The sequence below is a fragment of the Talpa occidentalis genome, unplaced genomic scaffold (genome assembly GCF_014898055.3).
Source record: "Talpa occidentalis isolate TD23 unplaced genomic scaffold, MPIMG_talOcc4v2.1, whole genome shotgun sequence".
NCBI classification, from domain to species: domain Eukaryota; kingdom Metazoa; phylum Chordata; class Mammalia; order Eulipotyphla; family Talpidae; genus Talpa; species Talpa occidentalis.
In genome coordinates this window covers 13,115,513-13,143,069 of record NW_026555331.1, presented here as the reverse complement: position 1 = coordinate 13,143,069, position 27,557 = coordinate 13,115,513, and the positions used below count along the sequence as shown (strand labels likewise).

General features: G+C 43.7%; 1 protein-coding gene across 2 annotated transcripts in view; it reads left to right on the top strand.

The window, feature by feature from the left end:
• Window positions 1–20,684, top strand: part of NSMCE2 (NSE2 (MMS21) homolog, SMC5-SMC6 complex SUMO ligase) — a 204,575-nt gene extending 183,891 nt beyond the window's left edge. For both annotated transcript variants that reach the window (XM_037501844.2, XM_054691985.1), the window contains exons 5-7: window positions 12,495–12,595; window positions 13,001–13,107; window positions 19,808–20,684. In XM_037501844.2, coding sequence (XP_037357741.2) covers window positions 12,495–12,595; window positions 13,001–13,107; window positions 19,808–19,919 — 320 coding nt within the window. In that variant the 3' untranslated portion in view covers window positions 19,920–20,684. The remainder of the gene's footprint in view (window positions 1–12,494; window positions 12,596–13,000; window positions 13,108–19,807) is intronic.
• Window positions 20,685–27,557: the final 6,873 nt, after the last annotated feature.

The following is a 27,557-nucleotide window of genomic DNA, read 5'->3' as shown; positions in this document are numbered from 1 at the left end:
TGGAGATCTCCTTACACATGATGTTTTTGTTGCTGCCTTGATGTGTTTATTGAGTTGGGTTTTTTTTCCTATTATGAAAGCAAAACATCTAATGCCATCTTCACAGTATTCTAAGGAAATGGCTGGGAAGAAGGAGCCTGCAGGGAATGCAGCACCTGTCCCCCCATGTTGTGGTAGAGGCTAGTGGTAGCCGTGTCCAGTCTCCCCACTACCCACCCTCCTGCCCCTGGACTCCTGAACTCTTCTTGTAGAACTCTTCTCTGAGTCTTGCACAGAACCCCTTTTCTGCAGAGGAGCTGGCATTTTGAAGGTACCACCGACCTCTCTGAGATTGGATTCCATGCGCCATGCCCTGGGGACACAGAGGTGTTTCTTGTCCTTGGGTTGCCTACAGACGAGTGAGGTGGCAGTGGCATATACTGATAATTACCAATGATCGCTAGTGTTGGGTAGGGTTGGGGGCCCCCTGAGTGGAAAGGATTCCCAGAGGAAGGCAGTGGTCTTGGGAGATGGCTCTCCTGGCCATACCCCAGCTCTGCATTTCCATGGCCTGGTCACCATCAGTCCCACTTCGGCCGCTCTGCCATGCTGCCTCTTAACTGTCACCTGCCTGGGACATGGGAGCTTTCCCTGAGAAAGAAAACCTGCCCCTCTTGGCATCTTTTGGGTGAGGGCAAGGAAAAGAGTCAATGTTCCAGGCTAAGCATATTGTCAAGAGCTGTGACTGTCATGAAGGAGGAAGTTTTAGAAGTGTGATTTCTTTATGTTTACAAAATGGACAGATGACTCAGATCTGCTGTACACATTCACAAGAGCTGTGTCCTAAGCTGATCCTGGTTTTGAAGTCATGTGTCTTCCTTTGCCTGTTGGGAAGGGACAGAAAGTGGAGGCGGAGCGGTGGGAGCGAGGAAGGAAATTAGGGAGGAAGGAGCAGGGCCTGGTGGGAGGGTCTGTCATCCGTGGTGCCATTCCTTGGCTCTGGGGAATTAGATTTCCCACATCCTTCAGCTCTGTCCCTCCCCCCCTCCCACCTCTCTCTCGCCCTCTCCAACCCCCCCTTCAAGAGATGACAAGAGTATTTTGGGTTTTTTTTTTTTTTTTTTTTTTTTTTTTGTATGTTTTCTGTTAGGCTAACTTTAGACAAGACCGTGAAAACTAAAAACAGATGTCAAAGCCGACCAGGGCCTCCATGTGTCCCCAAATTGATGGCTCTTGGAAGAGAGGGGCCTGCCCTCGTTGGCTCTGAGCTCTCCGCGAGCCGCTGCGTGGTGAGCGGCTACGCCAACATTGCTGCTGACAGGACTGCTAAGCCTCACAAGAGTTGAACCCTCAGGCTCCAGACTTTTAAGATTTCTTCCATATTGAGTGCACATTGGGGTTCACTTTTTTTTAAACATGGTTATATTATGCCACCTAAAGTGTTTATTAATGGATCCAAAATCAGTCTCGACTCTTATCAAATCCAGGTAACAAGGGAAAATATATGCAATTAATTCCAAGATTCCATGGCATTGTGAGATGCCTCCACCACTGCTGAGTGAAGCCTGTGATGGTGCAACTGGATTCATCCCGGGGCCTGCGGGAGGGGTATCTTGGGGCATCTTTGGGCATTACAGTCCCAGGGAGCAAGGGCTGCTGGCCGGGGGTCAGCACTGCCCTCCTGCCTCGCTGAGTGACACCAGTGCTTCCCCCTCACTGTGATTCACCCCTAACCAGCATGCCCAGGGCCTCACTACCTTCTCTCCTTTAAGGACTAGAATCTGTCATTTATTTTGAGAAACTTTACAAAACAACTTACGGTGGTTCGACTCTCAGTATGTGGCTCTTAAGATGGTGCAGAAGTTACCTGTTCAATGGAAACCACACTTAGAACTTTCAATTAGGACAGCCTGCCTTTCACTATCAGTAGTGTCCAGTAAATATTATGAGCTAGTCAACATTTTATTACAATGTGTGTTAGATGATTTAACCCGCTGTAGGTGTTCTGAGCATGACTCAGGTAGGTTGCGCTGTGATGGTCAGTGGGTCAGCTAGAGTAATGGCATTTCCACTGCTGATAGTTTCAGCTTCCTGTGGGTGTATTGGAATGTCACCCCATTGTAAGTCAAAGACTGTATATTAGGGCTAACTTTATTGTTATTAGTCTTACATTTTCCAGTATTGCATTACTTTTTTGTCTAGAACACCAGCATTGAGAAGATGGAAGAGGAAGTGTTAAATAAATTAAGCTGTGATGTCTTGTAGGGGATCACTGAAGTTCGAAGTATTGCAACTTGTCGTTAGGATAATAGACAATATCAGGACTTGAAATGGTGTCACAGGTCCTGTCTCACCCAAAATTGAAACGTTGCAGTATTAAAGTTGAGCAATTGTACATTTTAAAGTTCCTTTTTTAAATATTATGGTCTCTGGACTTGATTTCATAATGTTTCAGTCTGACAAATTGAATAAACAAATTCATCCATCTTCATTGGCATCAGTCCTACTTACCTCATAAATATTACTTGGTCTCATGATGAGTCCTAGATATAACAATCGCAAACTAAATAATTCTTCTTCAAAAATTTTAGAAATTTTCTTTGATTCCTCTACAGCCAGTTTACATCTATAGTAGTAGTTCTATCCCCTAGCAACAAATGAATCGCAGTATTTTGTCTTTTTTTTTAAATGTCCTTTTTTTCCACCTCATGTTATAAGCATTTTCTGACATTAAAGATTGCCTCTAATAACTGTCAAGTTTTGTGAGTGGAGACACCACAGTTTACCGAAACTCTTAGTCTGTCACATGTGTGGATTTCCCCAGTGTTTCTCATTGTAAAAGATTCTGTACTTGAATAACAATACATGTGCATGTACACTTTGCTTTATCGGGCTAAACTCAACAAACTTTAAATAATTTACATTTGTGGATACTTAGTTATTATTATACTTTCCCGTGGACATGGATAGTTTTGGGCAAGGGAATAGAAACAGAAGGGATCTAAAGACATGAAGTGGAATAGTTTATTTCTTGGACTCTTGCTTTTTGGCAATTTGTTTTGCGCAAAAATAGCACTGACAGAACTGGTGGAGTGGCGTATCATGCCCAGACACCGAGGTATGGCCACCTTTCTGGAAAATTAGTAATTACATTAAGAACCAGGTTATCTTTTTCTAAAATACTTGCCTTCAAATAAACCTCTATTTTCAGCAACCATTCATTCAATGAACATTTATTAAGTTCCTGCAGCTGGCCTGGCTAACTGAGATTATGAAGATAAATAAGACAGTTCTTTCCCTTAAGGAATTCACAGTTTGGCAGGGAAGATAGAGAAGTAAACAAATGATTACGGCCTGTGCAGAGGATTCTCTGAAGGCTGAAGGAGGAATCACCTCTGCTTTGGAACATCATGGAGGAAACCTTGAAGTGAGCCCTGAGTTGAGTGTGTTCAGAGATAGCAAAAGGACAGACTAGCAGCAATAAAAATAGCATGAAGGGTGCATTGTCACTAGTTTGGGATGGATATAGGAATTGGGATTGAGGGTGGGTAGCAGCAGGAGGCAAAGATGCTTCAGACCAACCAATGATAAGTCTTGTCAAGCTTCGAAGTCATGCTTAGGAAGATACGGTTTTAGAAAAATGACTAGCTGCAGTGAAATGAATAGATTAGGGAGAGACTGAGGCAGGGAGATGAATAAACAACTTCTGCAGTATTCTAAATAAGAGGTGCCGGGGACTTGAATTAGAACAGACTCAAGGTAGTTTGAAGCTGGCAGCTGGACAGGGTACAGGAGCAAGTTGTGTGTGGCATCTTGGGAACCTGGCTGGGTGGGATTTGCATCCCTTTAAAATAAGAAAACACAACAAGGGCCCAAGTTGAATTTCTCATCTTCTGATCTTTGCTAGCTCATTCTAGTGTGGATCTGAATAATTGAGAATTTATAGATCTCAATGCTGACTAGTTCGAGTAGCCTTTTAATGTGTTTTTCTAGTTACTCTGCAAAAAGAAGTAGAAGAGGTGCATTAGATCTTCTGCTTCTGCTCGGTAACCTAGAAGTGTTCATTCGGCCTTGTCTTATAAAAATTTTTAACAGGAAGTTCTGAGTTTGGGCATATTTTCAGGATTTATTGGCTTGAGATTGATATTGTATAACCACATCTCCAATGGCTGGGTTTTGATTATTTTAAAACCCTCATATTTTGACATGTGACATATTTTGGCAGTATTTGAATAAATGGAGACAAATTAATTCGTATTTTCAGCTGAAGACAAAGGATGTGTCTAGAACAGCAGAAGGTGAACTAACAAATGCATGGTAATGTGAAAGGGTACATCTTTATAAAGTGTCAGCTCATTTGGAGGAAATAATTTGAAACTCTAGTCAGTTTACTTTCAAGATCTCCTTCAGAGTGTCGAAAGAGCCATGGAAGTGAAAGCCAACAGCAAATTGAAGATGTTGATTTGCTGTGTCAGCTAACTACAGCTGGGCTAATTTAGGCCTCGCTCTGCCCTTGGGCATGGAAGGACTCATCCCATTTAGAATTCTGAGACGGGCTCTGCTATGGTATCTCCTTGGGTGATTTTATAGCACAGTATTTTTTATATGTTTCAGGTGGCCACTATAGGCTAGCTTTGGGGGAATTTTTGAGTAATAATATTAATATTCATAACAGTACTTACGGATAGCTTGCTATTTGCCAGGCACCATTCTAAGAACATTTTATACATTAACGCATTTAATCCTCCTGTGGCTCTGTGAAGCAGGTGTGATTATTAGCTCCATTTTCCAGCCAAGAAAAATGAGGCAAAGAAAGATAAAGTATCTTGCCCAAGAGTACCCAGCTAATAGATGTCATTCCCTTTTCTTATCACCTCTCCCTGGACAGCCTGGCTTAGTCATCACTTTCTCCAGGAATTTTATCTTGACTCTTCACCCCACCTTCAGAGATCCTTTAAACTACTTTTGTACTTTGTACAAAACACATATATTGCTTCACTCATTACATAGAATGTAAGTATTTCTATCTGTCTCTCTTAGCAGACCCAGTCTTAGTCTTCTTTGAATACACACCTAGAATTTGTGTAGGGTTTGACAAAGAGCAGGTGTTCAATAGATACAACTTGATTTGAGTTGGCTTGACTTGACCATATAGTCCTTGTCCTCAAGGAGCTTTCCATCTGCCTAGAAAAGAAGTTTCAGGTACATGAAACAATTGAGCAATCAGTAGCTTTAAACCAAAAGAGTATGTTTAGCCAGCAGGTGTTATGGGACTCCAAAGGAGGCAGATTGTTTGTAGGGGTCGGGTTGGGTTGGGGTGGCTTGGGTTAGGTTTGGTTGGATTAGAATGGGTCGAATTGGGTTGGCTAGGATAGCTTCTCCAAGTACATGGACTCTGAGAGGGATGGAATAGCTTCTTCAAGTACATGGAATCTTAGATTATAGCTGAGAGAAAAAGCATGAACTTTGATGGTAATGTTCATTAGAGCAGCTGTGAATGAAGTGCTCACCTTTAAGGGGACAGCAAAGTTGTGCTAGAAAATGTGGGTTCAAAATCCTCCTCATTGACACAAATCAGATAGCACCTCCTTGGAGAGGCTGATCCTGTTCTCTCCTGGGAGTTTCTTTCCACAGTATCTTGTATGTGCGTAGCCCTCACCAGACTGATTTACATTAGACATATATGTCAGATGTGTCAGAGCTCCCTGAGAGCAAGGATTGTTTTTTGCCAATACCAGGTATAGTGCCTGGCACATAGGGATGGTAGGGGAGAAGGGCAGTAACAATTTATAATTACTTAAGTTCACAACATTGATTAGATATTGATAAATGTAGATGTATATATATATATATATACACACACACACACACACACATATACACACACACACACACACACACTAGGTAAATAACATTTATTGGACCCTTCTGTGCTAGTTATTGTTCTGATTGAGTGGCTGGGTTGTATTAACTCAATCTATGTTTGCAGAATATTTTTGTTGAAAACATCAGTGTTGAATTTTACTATCCTGTGCAGGTTACATCATCTAGGAAATCTTTAATTATGTAGGCTTTATCTGGATTTGACCTGCTTCTTAGTTCTACAAGAGCTTTCCCTCTGCAGTCTTAGCCAGTACCAGAGAGAATCGGAAACTAGGATTCAGTTTCCTCAGTGGCACCTTGGCCCCAGCAAACAGCTCATCTTCCAGATGGGCCACTCGCCTCAGGAAGAAAATGAGATACAATGCTAGACACCCAACACTGACATAGAGCAGACCTCAAAGCAACACACACACACACACTCACTCTTTATTTCAAACCAAAGGTACTGAGCCTGCTGATATACTTCTTTTTCTGCCTAGAGTCTAAGACATGTCCAAGTTTACAGGTAGGTAACTGGGTAGGTTACTAGGACCCAGCTGTAGGTTACTGGGTAGAAGGAACAAGTCAGGAGTTGGCACAGACACATCAGCACACACAGTAACTACAGAGTTCCAGACTTGGGATGAGTGAGCCTTGCACTCACTCATTGCATTCTGTGTACCAGCTCAGCCTTTCCAAATGTGCTGTCTTCAAAGAGTGCAAGCAAAATGATCTAGACAGGCCAGGAAGCATTTCAAACAAGCAGCAAGTATTTGTAAAGTATTTTCTTCATAGGCAACTAACTTTCAAGAGGAGAGTACTTTTAGAAAAATATTCAGGCTTAATTGAAAAAGCCCATAGCAATCAACTTTTATTCCCAGCTGGCAGAGCCCCATCTAACTGGTAGCCAAATTTGGGACGCCTGAAGTCAGACAAGTGACTAATACGAGAGCTGTGTGTGGCCAGGCCCAAATGAATTTTCTGACCTCAAGACCACGTCTGGATTCTCCTTTGTAATTACCACAAGGCCTACTGTAATTGTAAAACTTATATTTACTTCCTGCCTTTGACATGTAATTCAGGGTTTCGGGCTGCACCCTTGCTAGAGTGAAGTCCTCTCTGTTATTTGCCTAAAACCTATAAAATCATCATAGTTTGTGGGAATGTGTGTGTGTGTGAGTCTGTTTTTGTGTAACCACGTCTGTTAACTATGTTAAGTATACCCTTGTAGAAAATATGCCCACTCCTGCCTTGTTGGGTGAAATACTTCACCACTCAGATGTTTATTAAACACCCACCACTACATGCCAAGGACATTTGAGACTCTAAGATACATCAGTGAACAAGACAACAAAGCCCCTGCCCTCCTGGAGAGGGGGAGGGAGGGAGGAGGGAGGGAGACAGACCAGGAAATAGCTCTTCAAGATATGTGCTGTGCGGAGTCACAGCAGTGCCCTGGGAGAGAGCGCCTGGGTGGCTTTGTTAGCTTGGGACACCAGAGAAGGCCTCTCCAAAGAGATGGCATTTTAACTGACTTTTTAAAATGACAAGGAGAAGGACAGGCAAAGATCAGGAGGATAAACATTCCAGGCAGGTTAGCTTAAAGACAGGAAAGAGCTTAGCATGTTCCAGAGACAAAGAAAAGCCCAGTGAGCCTGGGGTGACTGGGGGGGGGGGGGGACTGGCCAGAAGTTGGCCTTGTGGAGACTATAAAAGACCAGGGGAGGTGGTGACCTTGTCAAAGCTCCGACTCTAGTTGGGAGGCTACTGCAGAGGTCTGGGCGGGAGGCCCTAGTGGTTTGGACTAAGATGTAATAGAACATGAGAGAAGGGGCTAGATTTGGAAGATAGTTTTGAGCCAGCCAACAGAATTGGCCAATTGAAGAGTGAAGGAAAAGGAGTCATCGAGAATAATTCCAGAGGTTTTGGCTTGAATATGGAGATGGATGTTGACTGAGATGAGGAAGATTGAAGGCGGAGCTGCTTAGTTCTTCATTAACTGTCTAACTGAGTAATCACGAACCTACATCTCGGGGGTCCAGTATATACCCTCACCACCCCCTAACTTTACATCACTGGGGGGTATTTGTAGAAGTTCTTTATGTCATTACTACTCCAAGTATTTATTTTTCCCCTTGTGATGCAAAGTTTTAGGATCTGCTTTCAACCATGTGGTACATTTCTCCTTCCTTTTGGTGTTCAGTTTATTACCTCAAAAACATCACATTCAAGTTATTCACTCACACTCTAGTGACTCCCTTGTGGGTGCTCTTTGCATTTTGTTGTTTAAAAAATTTTATTGAGATACCATTGACATATAACATTTGTTTCGGGTGTACAACGCAATGATTTGATATTTGTATATGGAGACATGATCTCACAAGTCTAGTTCACGTCTCTCACCACACATAATTACAAAAGTATCCCCTTGTGATGAGAATCTCTTTCTGTGCAACTTTCAAATATCGGGAACCATATTATTCACTACAGTCACCATGCTGTATTATTCATGACACCCCTAGAACTTTATAACTGGAAGTTTACACCTTTGACCCCCCTTTATCCATTCCACCCATCCTATTTTCTGCCCCCAGTGTTCCTTATATGTTCCCTGTAGTCCTGGCTTCTCTCCTTAGCACATTCTGGGTCCTTGAGCCTGGACATGGGTGTCAGGTGTAGATATGCCCACCTGATCCGAAGTTGAGGCATATGCTTCTAACAACATTCCTTGTTTTCTCTTTCTAATTGGTAAAACGTTGTCCTCTCTTTAATAACAATTAAACTGATTCCATCTACTTATTTATCATAATACTAACACTGTCTACTTTGCCTTAAAAATATTTGGGGGCTTTAATTGGCTTGGGAATAACAGCTGAGTTATTTTTCATGAGTATTTTGTTTGGAAGTAATGTTCCTTTAGTGCCTAGTACAGTAGCTGCTACATAGCAGTCAGTAAACTTGAGGTGTTATTAATAAAATATAATGGGGGTAGAAGGGTGGCTCCCTGAACCAATACACTGGTTCTAGAGTTCAGATTAGCCAGGTCAAGAAAACAGAACTGTACACTGATTCATCAAATCCCTGCGTGACTTTAGATGAAGCCCATAATGTCTTTGGATCTCACTTGTCTCCCAGGTAAATGAGAGAATATAGATAGATAACCAGTCTTAACACTGCTCTGAGTCTGGTAAATGATATCTAGTTTCTCTCTGATCTTTTATCAAATTTATCAACAGAAATGCTTATCAAAAGTTTTGTGTTGGGTCTCCCTAGTGGTGCAGTGGGTTGAATGCAGCACTGTGAAGCTGTCTGCAGCCTCCACAGCGCCAGTTTGATTCCCGGCCGGCCAGGAGGCTACCCACATGGCGCGGCAGACCTCTTCTGGCTTGCCCGCTGCTCCCCTCAGCAGTGTACTTTGGTCCTTCTGCCTGTTCTGCTCCCTGCTCTGTCTCTGGTGAATTCTCTCACCCTCCTGCGCCTCTGGGCTGTACCCCAGTGCTTATATAAATAAATAAATCTTTAACAAAAAATTTTGTCTTAGGTTAACTACATTAGCATAAGTGATATTTATTGCTAGATGTGACCTTCTTGTAGCACATTGTAGAATCCCAGTGTTCACATCACCTTCTATAATTATAGATTAAGGGTGAGGAAATGTTCTATGTCAAGAGAAGTTTAGCAGTTGCGCATCTTTCTCTTTTTAGACTCCTGGTCTGTGGCCTATTACTCACTGTGGCTCTTCCTCAATCTCACTTTTGTTATCGTCTTTTGTGATCACTAGGGTTGAAAGGCACCTCTAGCTTCTAGTTCCCCACTCTGCCTTCCCTGGTGCTTGGCATTGCATTTGCGCTGTGCTTTCTTGCTGCTTCTACCTTTTGAAGTTTAAAAATAGAAAATGAAAAGCAAAACCACAGTCTTTTCACATTGGCTGAATTGTTATTCATCTAACAGATTTTTTGGTGAATTCCATAGTGTGACAGATATACAGTCAGACTAAGCCCTGGGAGAAGTGGACAGAGAAATACTTTTATTTTGACAATCACACACACAATCAGAAATGGACCTTTGCAATCAGTCTGTAGGGGGAAACTTTGGAAAGTGAGGCTGAGAGACAGAAGGGCCCTCTGCTCCTGGACCTTCGCGGTTCCCCCGCCAACTTCCCTGCGCCCAGAGTTGATGAAAGGACTCCATTAAGATCCTGACTCTGGCTCTGTGAATATCCCACAGCCAGGTCCTGGGAAGCACAAAACACATAAAATCCTTTCATCGGTCTGGGGAATATTACTTCAGAGACCACATCCCACATCAGACCAAGCATACTGAAATATGGCAGCCTCTACTTGAAACAGAATTTTCTTCCTGACACATTTTTTGAGAAATATTTTTTACAATTTGTTCTGGAAATTGCTTGGCTGCAAGTAAGCACGCTGGCTGTTAATTTTGCAGCCATTATCTTAGCATACTTGGGGATTATTAAGACTAAATTAAAACCTAAAAGTAGGCTACAGCTTGCTTCCAGATAAAATATTTTTTGATTACCAAACCAATAATTAGTGAAGTTAACCTGACATTACATTTTGTAAACCCTTAACATTTTTTTGTTTCAATTTTGTAGCTATCTGGTTTTGAAGACAATACATGGTTTTCAGGGCCTCCTTCATTTATACAGGCCCTTGAATAGCTTCAAGATCCAGGCACTGTACCTCACAACCAATGGTTTAGAACATTCTGCCAGGGAAGAGGAAGTCCTTAGCTCTGAGGGCTTCATACTTACCTTCTTCTGGGAATAAGAGCTGATTTGGGGGGGGGGGAGCATTTTGCTAAGAAAACAGACCCCTCTGACATATAGATAGTAGTAGTCTGATAAAAGAAGGTGAAACCACTACAAAAAGCAGAATAATTGGGCACAGAATCCTGGGTTCCAGGCATTAGCTTCCGGTAGACCTTGAGCAGGCACTCTCTATGCCTTTTCCTGCCCCCTGCCTACCTTCCAGACAGCCATCTGGCCACAGCAGAAGCAAGGCCAAGCCATGAGTTCTAGGAGCTGAAAGATGCATAGCGCCGGCTGAACCTGAGGGAAGTTGCCTTCACATGTCAAAAGCAACGTAATTTTAATGTCTATATTATTTTGCCAAAATGTAAGAAGGAAGGAAAAGGAGAAAAGAGTAAGGAAAGGAAAGGATTAGGGGAAGGAGGAAGGAAAGACTCTACCATCAACACTTGCATTTAAAAGCTATTGATCTTCATTTTCTGTGCAAAATGCCAAGTCTTCCTTCTCTAGATAGAAGGACATTAGATATTCTCATCTTCTATCATCTGTTTCCTTCAGTGAGAGACAAGTGCAGTGTAATGGAAAGGATAGATTTCAGAATCAAATAAGCTTTATTCAAAATCAGCTCTGCTACTCATTCACTTCGCGGTTCTCAGAGTGGGGGCCAGGAACTCCTAGGGTTCTCTCAGAGCTTTATAAGGAACCTATGAGGTCAAAATTAATCTTCATGATAATGCTAAGATGTCATTTTTCACTCTCATTTCTTGAGTATCTTTCCAATGGCTACATGATGTGATACCACCACACCTTGAATGCATGCACAGGTATCAAAATCCAGGCATTTTTTACTAAGCTCAGTATTAAAAATCCTCTCAATAATGTAAAACAATACCACTCACCACACTTTTTTTTATTCTGGAAAATATTTTAATGTTCTAGTGTCGTTGGGGCTGTTGTTAAATGAATTAATAAATGCATGCTTCTAAAGTTCCTCATTCCTGATGTCTAATATAACAAATATTGATAAATAGAACACATATTTAAAAAGCTCTTTGGAATCCTCAATATCAGAGGAAGAAGATAAGAGGATTCTAAAACCAAAAAGTTTGAGAACCCCTGTACTACTTAACAGCAATTATATTGATTGACTGTTTCCTTGTGCCAGAAGCTGTGCAAGGCAGGTCACATTCTTCATCTCTTTTAATTTTTTCAAACCAAACCATAAAGTAGAGGCTTAAAAAGAGTCCTTGCAGGACCTCCCCAGTGGCGCAGCAGGTGAGCCCTGGGCTGCAAAGCTGCCCGCAGCCTCTGCAGCGCCGGTTCGATCCCTGGCCGCTGGCGAGGGTCCCACATGGCGCACAGACCTCCCCTGCCGCCCGCTGCTCCCCTCAGCAGTGTACTTTGTCACTCTCCCTGTTCTGCTCCCCGCTCTGGCTCTGGTGAATTCTCTCACCCTCCTGTGCTTCTGACTGTTCCCAGTGCTTGTATAAATAAATAAATCTTTAAAAAATAAATAAACAAATAAAATAAAAAGAGTCCTCGCAGCCCCGACTTTCTCAGAGCTGGAAGTGAAAGAGCTATTTATGTCCTCCTGGTCCCCAAACCACACTCTGGATTACTGATTACTCACAAATTAATTCTCCATAATTTTGAAAAAGTATTTTTGCGCCTTTCAATCTATTTCCTTATTAAAATAGAGGAGAATGCTACCTGCCCTTCAGGATTCTTCAAGAGCAAAAGAGCTGATATGCATGGAAATGTTAGCACAATGGCTGACACCAAATAGACCTTGACAAACCTTAACCTCCTTCCTTCTATCCCTTCCCGTCTCTCACCATAATGTCACAGCAACCAGACTCACAGCTCCCCTTTTTTTCTCTAGATGGTCTTCAAGCAGACAGAGAAGCTGATGGAATAGAAGGAGTTGATGAAGATATGATTGTGACCCAAAGTCAGACCAACTTCATCTGCCCCATTACACAGGTGCTGTCTTCCCCTTCCCCTAAAGAAAAGGCAATTCCCTGCACAGAGGCAAAAAAAAAACTTCCCTGTGTTTTCTGACTTGATTCACTTCCAGAGCTGAGGAGGGGGAAATGAGGGTCGCTGAGTGTGGACATGGGAGGTTCTCAGGCAGAGTTTTTCAGTCAGGCCCTCAGGCTCTAAGAAGTAATTCATGACCCACAGGCCAAGTGACATTGTTGCCACTGGTTTCCCTGCATTTCTTGTGTGGTCACTGCCCTAGTAATTATCAAAGGCATGACATAGGAAGGCTGGGTAGACAATGCCCCAGGACTAGGAAAAAACAGAGCCAAATAACTGGTGGCTGGGAGAAGTTACCGGAAGTTGATCATTATCTTTCCTGAACGCCTAATCTTTCTTTGATTGCAGCTGGAAATGAAGAAGCCTGTGAAAAATAAAGTCTGTGGCCACACCTATGAAGAGGAAGCCATTGTTCGCATGATTGAGTCCAAGCACAGGCGGAAGAAAAAGGCCTGGTGAGTAGATGCAGGAAGGGAAGTGTGGCCTTCCTAGCGGGTGGCGTTAGTCAGAGGGGTAAGAGCATGCTGGAGAAAAAGATCTTAAAAGTCTGCCTTCAAGTACATTCATCTCCTGACTGGTGTAAACATGGAAACTGGCTTTTTGCAAACACAATGCAGGAGGGGAAAATTAGTAATCTTTTCAGGAAGAGCCTGAGGGAATGTCTATCGCACCTTCAAAACAGGAGCAAAGGAATTACATTAAATTTTAGTCCTTAGATAATAGGAATGTCTATGAATTTGTACTGCAGGCTGAAAAAAATTAAAGAACTGGGAAATATTCTTCCCTTTCTCTACATACACACACCTGAGCAAGAAGGGATGGTCAATTTTTTTGTTTCCTTTAATGCAGATAATTTGTTTTTAAAATATTATTATATCAACCTTCTAGGATAAGAATTTGCATCCAGTGGTCTTGATGATCTAAATTTGACTGTGAGGAAAAATCTGCCCTATCCTTAACTACTTAAATAACATCCCAAAAGATTTAAGTAAATTCGGGGATAAATGATCAATGAGATTTCTTTATAAATTGGAATGTTGGGAGATTCTTTCTGCATATTCCCCCTCCTTTCCCTGTCCAGGACCATGGACAAGTGTGGCTCGTGCTATAGTAACAGAATCTTGGCTTGGCTGACTTTGACTCAGTTCGGCCTTTCTTGCGCTCTTATCACAGATTTGTTGATATTGCAAGTGTGACCAGTTCTCAGTGGACTTCTGATAACACTTCCTTTGATGTGTGGTTTGCTTCCACATAGTCCAGAAATTTGCTGGTCCAGACCTAGAATTGGAATTCCCCACCACTCCTCACCTGAGTGTGTGACTTAGAGATAGGGTATTTGAGACAACAGATATCTTGATGGTCATTCAGTCAAGTAATTTACCCTGTTCCTTCTAGAAGAATGCCTGTTTGGTAGCAAAATGAGACTGTTTGAGTGCATTTTTATCTCTTTTGAGTTTCCAACTTAGAAATGAGATGTCGTATTTTCCTGCCATTTTCCCCTGTGAATTTAATTTCCTTTGTTTCTGGGCTTCTAAGCCTTCCCTCTCTTCTAACCTTTATCTGGGTTTATTCTCTGAAAAACAAAATTATAATTTGTTAACATGATTGTTAAAAAGAGGTTTTTCCCAAATAGTTTCCGATTTCACAGCTTTTCTGTCTTATAGCTTATCATAGTCTCCTAGAATCAGATTTGAAAGGGAGGGCACTGATACAAAGCACATTTCTCACAAGTCCCAAGATGATCTTCTTTTTTTTTTTTTTTTGTGGGACCCTCGCCGGCGGACGGGGAGTGAACCGGCGCTGCAGAGGCTGCAGGCGGCCTCGCAGCCCAGCGCTCAACCGCTGCTCCACCAGGGGAGCCCCTAAATGGATCTTCTTTATTACATGCTTGGACGTTCGAATGCCCTTTGTCTTTTTTGAATCATGTGTGATATTCGAAAGCACTTGAGTAACCATTTGTCATTTAGAAAAGTTTTTTTCCGCCATACATTTATAACTTGGATGCCAGTTCTTCAAACTCTGCAGATTTTCGTGGAGTAATTGTAACAGTAAAGTCCAGGGAAGTTACAGAGAAGGTAGTATTTTCAAGGTAGGGCCTTGAAAAATGAGAAGGATTTCAGAGAATGGTAGAGAAGTTTCTTTCCAGCCAGTTCAGAGCTTGCTCTGCCTGATGTATGGCCACTACAGGTGCTGTTAGAGGTGGAAGGAAGGATAGCAAAAGCAAACTAGCAGTGGGGGAGCGGTGTGCAGATTCACCATAGAGGGCGTTAAGTGTCATCAGTTTCCTCATCTGTGAACTGATAAGAAGAGTTGTACTTGCCTCACTGGAATGTTTGAAACTGGAAAAAGATGTATACAAAGTACCTGACACATGGTGAGGCCCAGTGCACATTGGGTTTCACTATCATTTTTGCCACGTTGTAGACAATGAGGGCACATTGCCTGGTTTTTGTGGGAGTGAGTGAACCAACCTGGAGTTTAGGAGGATAGACCAATAGCTATTCGAGGATGGGTTTAAAAAGCATGAGATAAAAATGACCATTCAGATGGTCATGAGGTAATGAGAATTTGGATTGACACAAGAGTCACAGGTAGAACAGAATGAGAATGGGCATAATTATAGATGTATAATTGGCAGAATTTGGTAGCTCAATGTTGAAGGGAAGTTCTGAAGGATGACTAACATTTCTAAACTGGGGATCTAGAAGGATGGCAATGTCATAGGCCATAAGCCATAGGCATATGAGGGCATATGAGAGGAACACATTTAGGAAGGCACAGTTTGGGTCATGCCAAGTTTGAGGTCCCAGCAACACAGCCCTTTAGAAGTATGGAGGAGACTCGGAATATGTGTGTTTTTTGAACTCAGCAGAGAGGTCTGAGCCTGAGCTATTGAATGTGAAATCATCAGTACAGAGTTGAGCCTACTCATCTGCCAGCACAGGTTCAGCTCTGGGTTGAATGGGAAGACCATCCAGAAGTCAACAAGAACAGGACCCATCCTGGCTTGGTGGGAGCCAGTGCGGGGGCTGGGGCTGGGGCTTGGAGAGAGTACAGGGTCTTGAAGACAAGGTGTCTTTGGCAATAGATTAGAATTCAGGGCCTACACCAGCAGGTCCTGAGTAAGCAAGTAGAGTCATTTCCCAGAAGGCATGTTAGGGCAATGAACAGTTCTGGGTTCCCTTTATTTAAAAGTGTCTGTGACACATTGGATTTGAGACATCTCAATTCTTCCTCCTAGATTGTTCTAATTATATTTTGTTAGACTAGAGTTCCAGAGACACTGAGTGGGCACTGACTGTCCATGTTTCAGCTTCTGGAAAGATCTCCCTCCACCAGCTTGAGTCAGAAGAAAATTGTTGACACCTTAGCCCTAGCTAACTACAGTGGTTAGAATAATTTCCTAAAATATATCTTTTAATATCAAACTATTTATTATCTTACTAATAAAGCTGCGTTGTGATTTCATATTAGCAAAGTATTCCCAGTTGTCCATAGTCATTTCTTTGTTGTTGAAGAACAGGAACTATATTTAACAAGCGGTGGCGTTCAGGAGCATGGAGGATAAAATTACACAGTGTGGAGACGTGTCACTGAGTGTCAGGCCAGCACAGCCCTGGGCTGGCTGCTCTACCCCCTATCAGCGAGTGACTTGATCTCTTAGACCCTCTGTTTCTTCATCTGTAAAATGGAAATGACAACATGGCCCACAATTTCAGAATCAGAAACAGTGAGAAATTCCCACTTAGGTCTGGACCAACACATTTCCTGACTCTGGAAAAGCAACCCACTTAGGAGAAAGTTCTTGTGGACTACAGAGTGCTAAACAAATCACAGGTGATGAAGGTCGAGACTGTTAGTGTTGTGATTACTTACTTACCTCATTGCTTCGTGACACATTCGTTTAGACTCTGAGGATGTAGGAAGAGTTACTCTCTGTGTTTAGGTATGATGGGAATCCACCCCACTCATTTCCTGGGGTATCTATAGACCTTTCTAGAACTTGTGGATTGAAATTCTTGGTACTCAGATCCTGGAATTCTGAGACTCCAAATCTTATACCTTTGAGCTGACGCTGAGGCCCATGTTCCCCACAGGCTTCTGGTACCCCAAAAGCCCTGCTTCCCTGTGTTCAGCAGCGCCTTCCCACTGCTGCAGTGAAATGTTCTGACCTGTCGGTGACCTGCATTCAGGACCCAGCCTCTGCTCCAAGGCCAGCCGGCTATAGCTCTCACTCCCTGCAGGGCAATGACGTGGGAGTTTGAGATTGGGGATGGCCACACCTATCTTGCTCACCAGGATGTAGTGGGGATTAATGCCCTGATGCTTATAGAGAGTGTAGTTTCTCCAGAAGAGGAGGGCCCTGGTTCAGTATCATGACATTATGACCTTGTCTTATCCTTTTTAGCTTAAAAACTTATGTGAGTTTATTTGAGATGGGGTGAGATACAAGGCTTCCCCCCAGCTCCTGCATTATCCTGTCCCACAGGAAACCTTCCCTGCCCCTCATCCATACAGGGCATGCCCGTGGCAAACCAGCATTGTCAGTGGGCTGGCTTTTTCCCAGAAGCTTCTTGGGAGGAGAAGCCATGGGCTAGAGCAGGAAGTACACATTGTGGCACCTGAATGGCCCTCGGCACCCATTGTCCTGCTTGTGCTCACAACAGCCCTCTGCTCTGCTCCACCATCCTTTCTATAGAAGAAGAAACAGAGGCTTGTCACTTGCCCAGAGTGTGACAACCCAGCAGATTGAAACCAGGCATTTTTTTACTCTGGCGCCTATATTTGTGTCATCAGCGTGTCTGGTTCCCCTTGGGGGGGGCTTTCTGGTAAGTGCCTCTGTGCCCAGACTTGACCCCCAAAGTGAGCTCAGCCCTCTTGGTTCCACTGGGCTGCTGTGCAGCTGAGCCATGTGGTGAATCCCTCAGATGTTCTCAGAATGCTCTCGTTCAGACGAAACCCACTGATGTCATCAGGAAGTCCTCCCACCTCGCTCTCCACTTCCCCATCCACAGCTTATTCACTGTCTGGCCATCCGTGTGAAAGACTGTTCTGTGGAGTGGGGAGACAAGGGCGCAGTCAGAGGACTGTTTGCTGGGCTGGTGAATACTAAATGAGGGCCGCCAGCACCTGTCGACCCAGCAACTGATTTCCGAGGGGCATTTCCACGTCACAGAAGTTGAAGTGATGAAAAGTGTCCTTACTGAAGTTGGGCAGGAGTCTCTCCTTCTCAGAACTGATTTACTTACTATAAGCTATTTGCTCTCATGCTTAAAGCATTTACTTTGAGACCGCAGGGTGCTTTAAACGATAGTAAAACAGCCCTCTAGCACCTCCGGCCCTTACGCTGAGGCAAAGCCAAATCATCAGCATGAGGCAGTCCGGACCCAGGGCACCCTGATGCCCGTCATCGGGCAGTCTTTTTAGAGCCACGTTTTAACACCTGCTAAGGTGTACTAACCACCTGATAGGGACATGTCTGTATTTTAAAGAGAAATCTTGGCAGACAGTGTATTGTTCGTTGCATTGATGAGAGCCCCTCTAAGTTCAGACGCCTTGATCCAGACATCAGAGGCAAGAGAAAGTTTCCCTTCGGTGGTGACTGCTGAACGTCCCCCAGCTGGACAAACGGGAGCTCTCGGATCAACTTTATTCCCCTTCCGCTTTACCTCTTTTGTCTTGTATTCGTTATTTTTGATCTTGTCTTGTATTTGTTCTGTTTGATCTTAATATAACTGTGCTTTTTGAGAGTTGTCTCGGATCACTGGGCCGAAGCTGTGTGTGGGCAGGAACCTATATTTGTATTTCACAGCTGGATGCTCAGAACCCAGCGCAGGGCCGATCCCACGAGGGGTCGAGTGACTGCATGAACGAGTGCACGCATGTCGGATGTGTCAGGATGTAGGAGGTCGGCGACTTTGAGATGTAATTAGAAGAATGATGCTCAGGGAGATGGGGCAGGGAGATGGTTTCCAGGGAGACGGGGCAGGAAATGGACAAGATGGAGTGTGTGTGGCCTGCAACCCTGTGAAATCGGGCTTCTCTGCCGTTTTAAATCTGAAGACACAGACACTCAGAAAGGTGAAGTGAGTTGCCTGTGATCCATAGCCAGCAAATAGAGGGTGGATAGACTCAGGCCCAGGCCAGCCTGACTCCCGGCTGTGGGTGTACCCATCCAGCCCACTGCCTTCAGGGAGACCGCATTCAACGGCCCTGGCTTTGAGTTCCCCCATGTGGGTGACTCACCCGCCCATTTCTTCAGCCATCGCTTTACCACTGAGTCCCCACTGGCCTGCTCCACCCCTACTGGGACTCTTAATTCCACCCCCAACCTGGTTTCCCAGTCGTGCCCCATCCGTGTAAGGCCCATCACTCGGGTCCAACAATGAATGAGGCTCACTCTTCTCTCCCTTTACGTCCCACTCCTGATCTGCCAGCAAGTCCTGGAGGCTCTGCTTTCAGACCTGTCATGAAGCGGGTCGCTGCTACCACCCCGCCAAACTGCTCTCTCTTTTCTGGACTACTCAGGAACCCCCGATTTTCCCTGCATGAACTCTGCCCTGAGTCTCTACAAAGCCCCACCACTGTCATGTTTCCAAAGTGCATACCAAACAGCGTGCCTCTCCTGTGTCAGCCCCTCCGGAGTTTTTATATTTAGAATGAAATCCCAAGCCCCACTTACCTCTGTAATCCCTCCTTCTTGTCCTGGGCGCCTCGGCCACACTGACCTTGCTTATACTCCAGGATACCCTTCCTCAGCCTGGGCCACAGTGGCGAAGTGTGTCACCCCCTCAGCAAGGCCTGCCCTCACCCCACTTAGAAAAGCCTCCCCACCCCGGGCTTTCCCCCTTGATCCAGCCTCCTTGCCTTCATGGAATTTCACATGACCCGAACTTTCAGCTCCAGTGTCTTTAGTGGTGACTTAGTGATTATCTGTGGCACCTTGGAGGGTTCTCAGGTGGGCGCAGCACCAGGACAGGGCCTGGCTCGGGTAGAACCTCAGAGAGGAAATGAATGTGTGCCCATCCATTTTGCTATTTAGCGCGTGCTCCTTTTTGATATCTCTTCCCCAATTAAATACTCGCACAGGTCGGAAGTTTACACTGCAGGCCTTAGAGTGAAGTGGCCTGACTTGATTTTCTTTCCCCCTCACAGTTGCCCTAAAATTGGCTGTAGCCACACAGATGTGAGAATGTCTGACCTCATCCTGGATGAAGCTCTCCGGAGGGCTATTGAGAGCCACAAGAAAAAACGTCAAGCAGAGTAGGACGAAGCCTCCTGCCCGCAGGGACGTCTGCAGCCTACCTCCTACCCCGGCCACCTGTAGCGAGCGCGCTTATCCCAGCAGCCTGACTGGCTGCCTAGCATACTTTGGGGTAAACCTTGAGGGTTTTAAGCATAACGGAAAGCATTTTTCTATGTTCCAACAGAATTTCAAGCAGATTATATTGTTTATTTTTAAGTGTTCTATAACTTTAAATAAAACTTTGATGCTTCACAGTGCGTGCTGCCTTGCGCCTCCAGGCCCAGCGTTCCCGCGGTGCAGGCTTCTCTGTTTCTATGACTTCAAACTGTTTTCTCTTAAGGTTTTACCTAAACAATATCTTTCAGGGGTTGTTTGAAGTAGAAGCACATAGAAACACCCCAATGGCTAACATTTTCTATCAGGATAATAATAGTGTAAATAATACATAGTTGTAAAGCAGTACTAGTTGACTGACCTATATTTATTCTGAATATTGACAGTTCCAAAAATGTAAATGCTTTTATATGCTACCCTGACTGGCACAGAATGTGCCGGTAAGTGACTTCTCAGCGCATAATGGAAACTTGACTGGAGCCTTGTCCCAGCTGCCTTTCACTGTGCCTCTCTGCAGGTGTCTTCAGCCCCTCGGGCCCTGGGGTCTTCAGCCATGAAATAAAGATGTTGCGCAAAATGCTGTCTGATGTCCCTTCAGTCTTGAAAGTTGAAAAGAATAAATAAAGTTGAAAAGCTCAGGACCTTTACATGGAATATCTTTGTTCTGTTCTAATTGCATGGAGAGTGCTAATCTGTTAATAGTCGCCACAGCACCCTTGTCAACTAGTACATTTAATTAAAATGAGCAAAGCATGCTCTGACTATACTTGGGAACCAAAAATAGCTAATAATGGCATTTATTAAGCACTTACTGTGTACCAGGTACTATTCCAAGTGATTTACTTAAATGTTAATGTCTATCATTTTCACAGCCTGATGAGAGAGGTATAGTTACTACTCCCACCGAACAGACAAGTAAAATGAGGCTCAGAGAAATGACATAACCTTAGAGCTAGCAAGGCTGGGCTGGGACAGGAACTTCCAGAGCCTCTTCCAGAGCCTGGATTTGTAATGCCACTCTCTCCTCTTCCCTATGGATGTATCTAAAAATCTAGAAATATATTCCAAACATAAAATAATTTTTAAAAAAATTAAATAAAATTAAAATAAACTGCAGGTCCACTTTTTTTATGATTTTAAATTTATTTAAAATGAAATGAAAACGGTTGCAGAAAATAAACACTGAGAATGTTAGGGAAATGATTAAAATGTTACTGAATAGGATGCTTTGGATTTTTGAGGAGTAAAGAGGAAAGTAGGGTAGTTTTTCTTGCAGGTAAGATGACAGAGATGACAGCGAGAGGTAAGTAAACCTATGAAAGTCTATATTTAAACATAAATCCTTTTGTAAAGAAACAACCATTTGTGTGTGTGTGTGTGTGTGTGTGTGTGTGTGTGTGTGTGTTCAAAAGAAGTTCATTAAAATACAGGTGATAACAGAATTTGACACCTAATAGTGAAGGCTATGAAATGATGAAGCCTAAAAGCAAAGTCTAAGAAAGTAATTTTGAAGACATCTTCATGAAATTCAGAAAGTAATATGACATTCAGTTGTCTACAGCTAAGTGATTTTGAATTTCTTTAAGATACTTTATCTAAATCAGACTTGCTGAGGAAATTATGTCGTCTAAGCCAGAACAAACATGATTTTCAGGGAATGTGTTTTTTTGTGAAATACTTTGTTTCCTAAACAAATAGGGACAAGCATGAAGTCCTTGTCCAAGGTTCAATTTGCATCTCCCCCAATTCTCTTCGAAGAGAATTCTAGAATACTGGTGTGAATACCAGTATCAGGAAAAGGCAAAGTGTAGTATTTGTATCCTGTGAGGTTTTTATCTTCCTTAGTCTTTAGAAACTATGTTTCACAAATTTGTCAAGCCAACTAAAGAATTTGGTGGCTTATATAAAACTTATTTTCATTTTTGAAGGTTTACCATTTGGTGTCATTTTCAATCTGATATATTTGTTGAATTTGCTATAGGACTTTTCCCCCAAAGTGAAGCCATTTCTGCAAATGAAATCATATTTATCTTGCCCAGTAATATGATAACTGAAAGGGAGCAGTTCTAGTCAAAGAGGAGGCCGCCCCAGTCCTAGCTGAGATCACCCCAAGGCCCTGTGAGTGGCATTTGAAAACCACAGTAGACATTGTAGCTACCTCATTTTTTAATTTTTTTTCAGCTATGGCTGGTTTAGAACTTGACGATTGTATGAATGTGGTATTTCTTAAAAAATGCTAGTTCCTTTAAGAAACTTTAAATTGAGGATGTTAAAACATTACCCAACTCCAAAAGAGAAGATAATTTATCTCCCACCTGACAAAGAGCTTCAAACATGCCTTGTCCCTCTTGAAGCAGCTGCTGTAGTGCATGCTGCTTCCTGCCAAATACCCCAGACTGAAGTTTAATGTGAGGGGAGAGAAGTCACAGGACCAAGAGACACCCAGACCCCCTGCAACTGATCCTGACTATGCGCCAGACTCGGGTCTAAGCACCGTCAATGTATCACCCTAAATTAACTCTCCCTATAACTCTAGAAGGTGATTGTTATTGCCCCCATTTTACAGATGAGAAAAAAGAGGCTTCCAAGTCATCAAGTTGTTTGCCTGAGGTCACTCGCTTGTGCATGGAACAGCCCATAATGGAAGGGAACAGTGAGTACAGAGGCAGCCATCTGACTGGCAGGCTTTCTGCCCCAGGGTCATAGACGGCACCTAAATGCATTTCTCTCCCATCTTCCTATTTCCGTGACCAAGACCACCCTATCCCAGGCTTGCAAATCCATCAACCGTACATTTAGCCTAGTCCAGTGCTTCTCTCTTCCCTAGTTCCCTCTGCAAAGACCCCACCACACCCAGGCCACTCTTCTTGCTTCACAATTACATGTCTTATTCATCAGCCTCCCAGCTTCAGAGGGATCTGTTAGGATACCAAGTAGGTAATGTCCCATCCTACTGAATGCAGCATTCAGGATGCCACCCCTAACCTGCCTCACTCCTGTCTCCCAACACTCCCTTTCACCTGTTTTTATGGCAGGGTGTCTTCTGGGAGGGGAGCTACAGATGATCTTGGGGAAGACACTTCACAGCTCCAGGCCTTAGATTTTTCATGTAAACGAAGAGCTCTGGACTTCTCCCCCAAAGTTTCTTTAGACTCTTAGATACCATGGCATATATCCATGAGTAAGTCCTATGGGACAGTTATGTCCCCTTTGAAAGAAAAATAAGTTGAGACTTGAACAAATGTAGAGATTGCATCTTCAACTATTCAAAAAAATGCTTATATAGACTCACTTGTATGCCACATTTTGTACTATTCTCTGGAGGGTTTCTTGACTAGTTAGAGCAGACAGAAGTCCAAGAAAATAATAACATCAAAGTGCCATGTATTTGGTAGAGTAGCACAAAGAAAAGAAGTACAGGAAAACTACTGAGTAAATTAAATTTGTGTTTTAATAAATCAGCAATGAGATTCAAAACTTGTTAACGAACAATAAAATAAAAGTGAGTCTGTGACACCTTCTGCTTGGGAGATGGGTGGACTAGCCAAGAGGTGGATGGCCCAGCTGTGTGGGAAACCTGCCCCCTAGCCCATGGCAGACTTTGGAGGAAGGTAACTATTCTGAAAAGAAGGCAGGTAAAACCAGAGCCGTCCAAATCCTCAGACATTGTTGTGGCAATGAAATGCACTTGGAAAAATTTGACTTTTTAAAAATATGTTCAACAAAAATGTACCACTCAGCCCAGCAATTCCACTCCTAGGTGCCTACCCAAGAGAAGTGAAAACATATGTTTACGCAAAGACTGGACTAGGAATGTTCGTAGATAGTGTGATTTATAACATTAAAAAGAGGGGAAACAATCCAGTGCCCACTGGTGAATGCACAAACAAAAGTGGTGAATCTCTGCAATGGAATACTTGGCAATAAAAAGGAATGAAGCACGTACTAATGCATGCCACAGGCTGGCTGACCTGTCCTCAGGGAGAGAAGCCAATCACAAACATCACATATGAGTCCACTTATATGAAATCCTGCAAAGACAGGTCTATAGGGGTGGAGAATAGATTAGTGATGGTGGGGGGTTGGGTGTGACTAACAAGAGATTACTTGGGGAAGAAGGACACAGATTGGGGGTGAAGATTGTACAAATCAGGTTTCCTAAGTCATTGTGTCCACTTCGAACAGGTGAATTTTATGACCTACAAGTAATGCAAGCAAGCTGAGGGGAGATTGATTGAAGGTTGGGGAAAGGAAACCGCCCCCAGAAATCACAGGATATGAGCCATTGGTGCTGCAAATTCAGCTAGTAACCAAATCTCTACTCATCTACTGAGAGGACTCTTCTAAGAAGAGTTTTTGAATCTTACTCTTCAAGATTAGAATCAACTAATAAGAATTCAACTCAAGACTTCAAAAATCCAGGATTAAAAGAACCAATCATTTGAAAACCTGTGAAGGGTTATCGAAAAGATCAGATTACCTAATGACTGATCACTGCAAAGAACTTCATTTCTCCTATCTCTCTTTCTTGATCTCCCATCCCATGTTCATTGGATACAGTAGTCACACTTCTAACTGGTAGCTTTTATGTTTAAAGAGTGTAATTGAGTGACAACCCTGGCCACACTTCTTTTCTCTGTTAATGCTGCTGTTGGGAGGGATGAAATTTGGTTCTTGAAGAGGACCTTGACCTGATTCCATGAATGGCAGAATGACCCAAATTTATAATAAGATCATCAACATTTACAATCATAGAAAGGAACTTTAAGTGAGGATTTTTTTTTAATGGGGAAAAAGACAATTGCTCTTAAAATAAAAACAAAAAGAAAAAACAAGATACAGTTATGAAAGGAAGCAACCCAAGGGCCATTTTTCTCCTAAGATTTTTTTGTTTTATGCATACAAGAACAGGGGTGTAGGCCAGAGGTGCAGGAGCTGAGAAGATTCACCAGAGACAGAGCAGGAAGCAGAACAGACAGATCCACTGAAATCCACTGCTGAGGGGAGCAGCAGGTAAGGCAGGAGAAGTCTGCTGTGCCATGTGGGTCAGCTCCCTGGCCTGGGATCGAACTCTTGCTGCAGTGGCTGCCAACTGCCTCATAGTGCTGAGACTTAATCCCTTGCACCACCAGGGAGGCCCCTAAGGACCATTCTTTATCATAAACACTACCAAGTTGAAGGGCAGGGCCAGTAAGAAGGAACTCGGCTTTAGACTATCCAAGCCAGGTGGTGGTGCAGAATCAGGGAACCTCTGGCCTCCCAGCTCAACGTGGTGCCTGGGTTTCCAGCTAGTTCCAATCACTAGGTCACAAAGATTATGGAGACCCTGATTAGTCTAGGAAGAGCAAAAACAAAGCCAAGGATGATGAAACAAGGAGCTTTGCTGACAGGATTTGGGGATGCTTCTACCCACAGGGGAAAAACTGAGATGTCTGTTTTATTCAAAATATGGAGGATGTGAGGAATATGCTAGAAGGCAATTAATAATAAGTGCCATGAGAAGGCCGATTAAAGGCTCCTGCAGCGGGGACAATGACTGTTAGAGTCTTAACACAAAGGCTCTTATCCAGGAGTCCATGAACTCCCCAGGGGGTGTGGGTAAAATTCAGAAGGTTTCGGAATTAGTATGGGGGAAATAATTACATCCCTACTTTTACTAACCTCTAATTGGAACTTAGCATTTCCTGCAATTATGCAGGTAGACATTGAGGCCCAGTGGAATTAGTACCTGTGAATTCATCACCAATAACAATCACAAATATTTTCGTGTCACATTCCTATTGCTGTAAAGATAAATTGACACTCTGCTCTTTTTTTTGTTTTGTTTTTTCTTTATTTATAGAGGCATGTTTATTTATTTATTTTTTTAAGATTATTTATTTATTTATTTATTTATACATGCACTGGGTACAGTCAGAAGCGCGGGAGGGTGAGAGAATTCACCAGAGCCAGAGCGGGGAGCAGAGCAGGCAGAAGGACCGAAGGACACTGCTGAGGGGAGCAGCGGGCGGCAGGAGAGGTCTGCGCGCCATGTGGGACCCTCCTCCGGTGGCCGGGGAGCAGCCGGGGATCGAACAGGCGCTGTAGAGGCTGCGGGCAGCTTCGCAACCCAGCGCTCAACCGCTGCGCCACCGGGGAGGCCCTACATGCTGCTCTTTTTTTAAAATACAGTACATAGTTCCCTTCAGGCACTGATGGACTAACAAACTGGATTTATCCCCTCGCCTATAACAACTAGAAATCTGAACCACATAGATGGCATGGTTGCTTTTAGATATTGGACAACAGAACCTCGGGTACCGCCGTTGCCTCCTGCCTGCAGTATCTCCAGGCCTCTGTAGAGAGAGGGCAGGCCTGGGTGGGCCTGACTGTCTGAGTCCAGGGACCGTGTTGAGCAGCCCATGAAGACAAGCAGCTGGAATTTGCAGAGCAGAGAGAGCAGAAAGGGGTGAGCTGGGCAGAGGTCCAGCTCTGGAGAAGGGCAGAGGCATCCCCTAGAGTCTTCAGCTGAGTCATCTCAGCTTGTGCTGAGAGGAAATTACCTGGGTCTGGGGAAGAACCTTCCAGAGACTCCTCAGGAACAAAAGCCCAGAAACATCCCTTCTCCTTCAAATCAGAGTAGGGCAGAGTTAGCTCTGCACTAAAGGATGCTCTCGTTCTGCTGACCGATGCTTCAAAGTAAGCTTCGAAGGCAAGGGTAGGCAAACTTTTGTGTGAAGGGCCAAACTGTAAGTATTCTCGGTGTTGAGGGTCTTGTGGCTTCTGCTGTGAGTACTCAGCTCTGCCCTGAAAACAGCCAGGGCCAAGACATCATGAGTGACCATGACCACACACCGGTCACACTTCACTTACAGACAATGCACTTTTGATTTAATCCCATTCTCACGTACCAAAAATATTACTCTTTTGATTCTTGTCAACCATTTAAAAATGTGAAACGCCTTCTCAGTTCCTGAACCCTACAAAAAAGGGTCCCAGATTTAGAACGCTGGGCTGTAGTTTGCTGACTTCTGACCCAAAAGTTTAAACTATTTCTAATTAGTTATGTCCCCGAACAAGTCTTAAAAATATTTTAAAATAATCAAAAACCAAAAAAAAATTATAATAAAGTCAACCACGTCCCCAGCCCCGCCTGGTGAGGGGCGGAGGTGGGCGGCCACGTGAAGGTGTAAAACACGTCGGGCAGGCGGCTCCAGAGACACCCACACAGAGGCATGTGGAAAAGAGTGTGAGTGTGCAGACCGAGGGGCACCCCAGGACTCCCAGATCTGCCTGCTCTAAACGGGCTCTGCCATCCCCTGCATAGCAATGAAGCGTACTCCTAGAGTGAAAGGACTCTAGAGCAATTCTAGAGTGCGCAGAAAGACAAGGATAATTTTCCAATGAAACGCCAAAGTTCCCCGTCCCCTTGTGGATAAATGCCCAGCCAAACAGAGTTGGCCCGAAGTGGGGCCACGGAGTCCCAAAAGCTTGCCATAAGCCTGAGGTACCTTCTGGGGACCATAGGAAGGGCAGACAGGGTCAGGGAAGTCTGGAAGAAAAAAA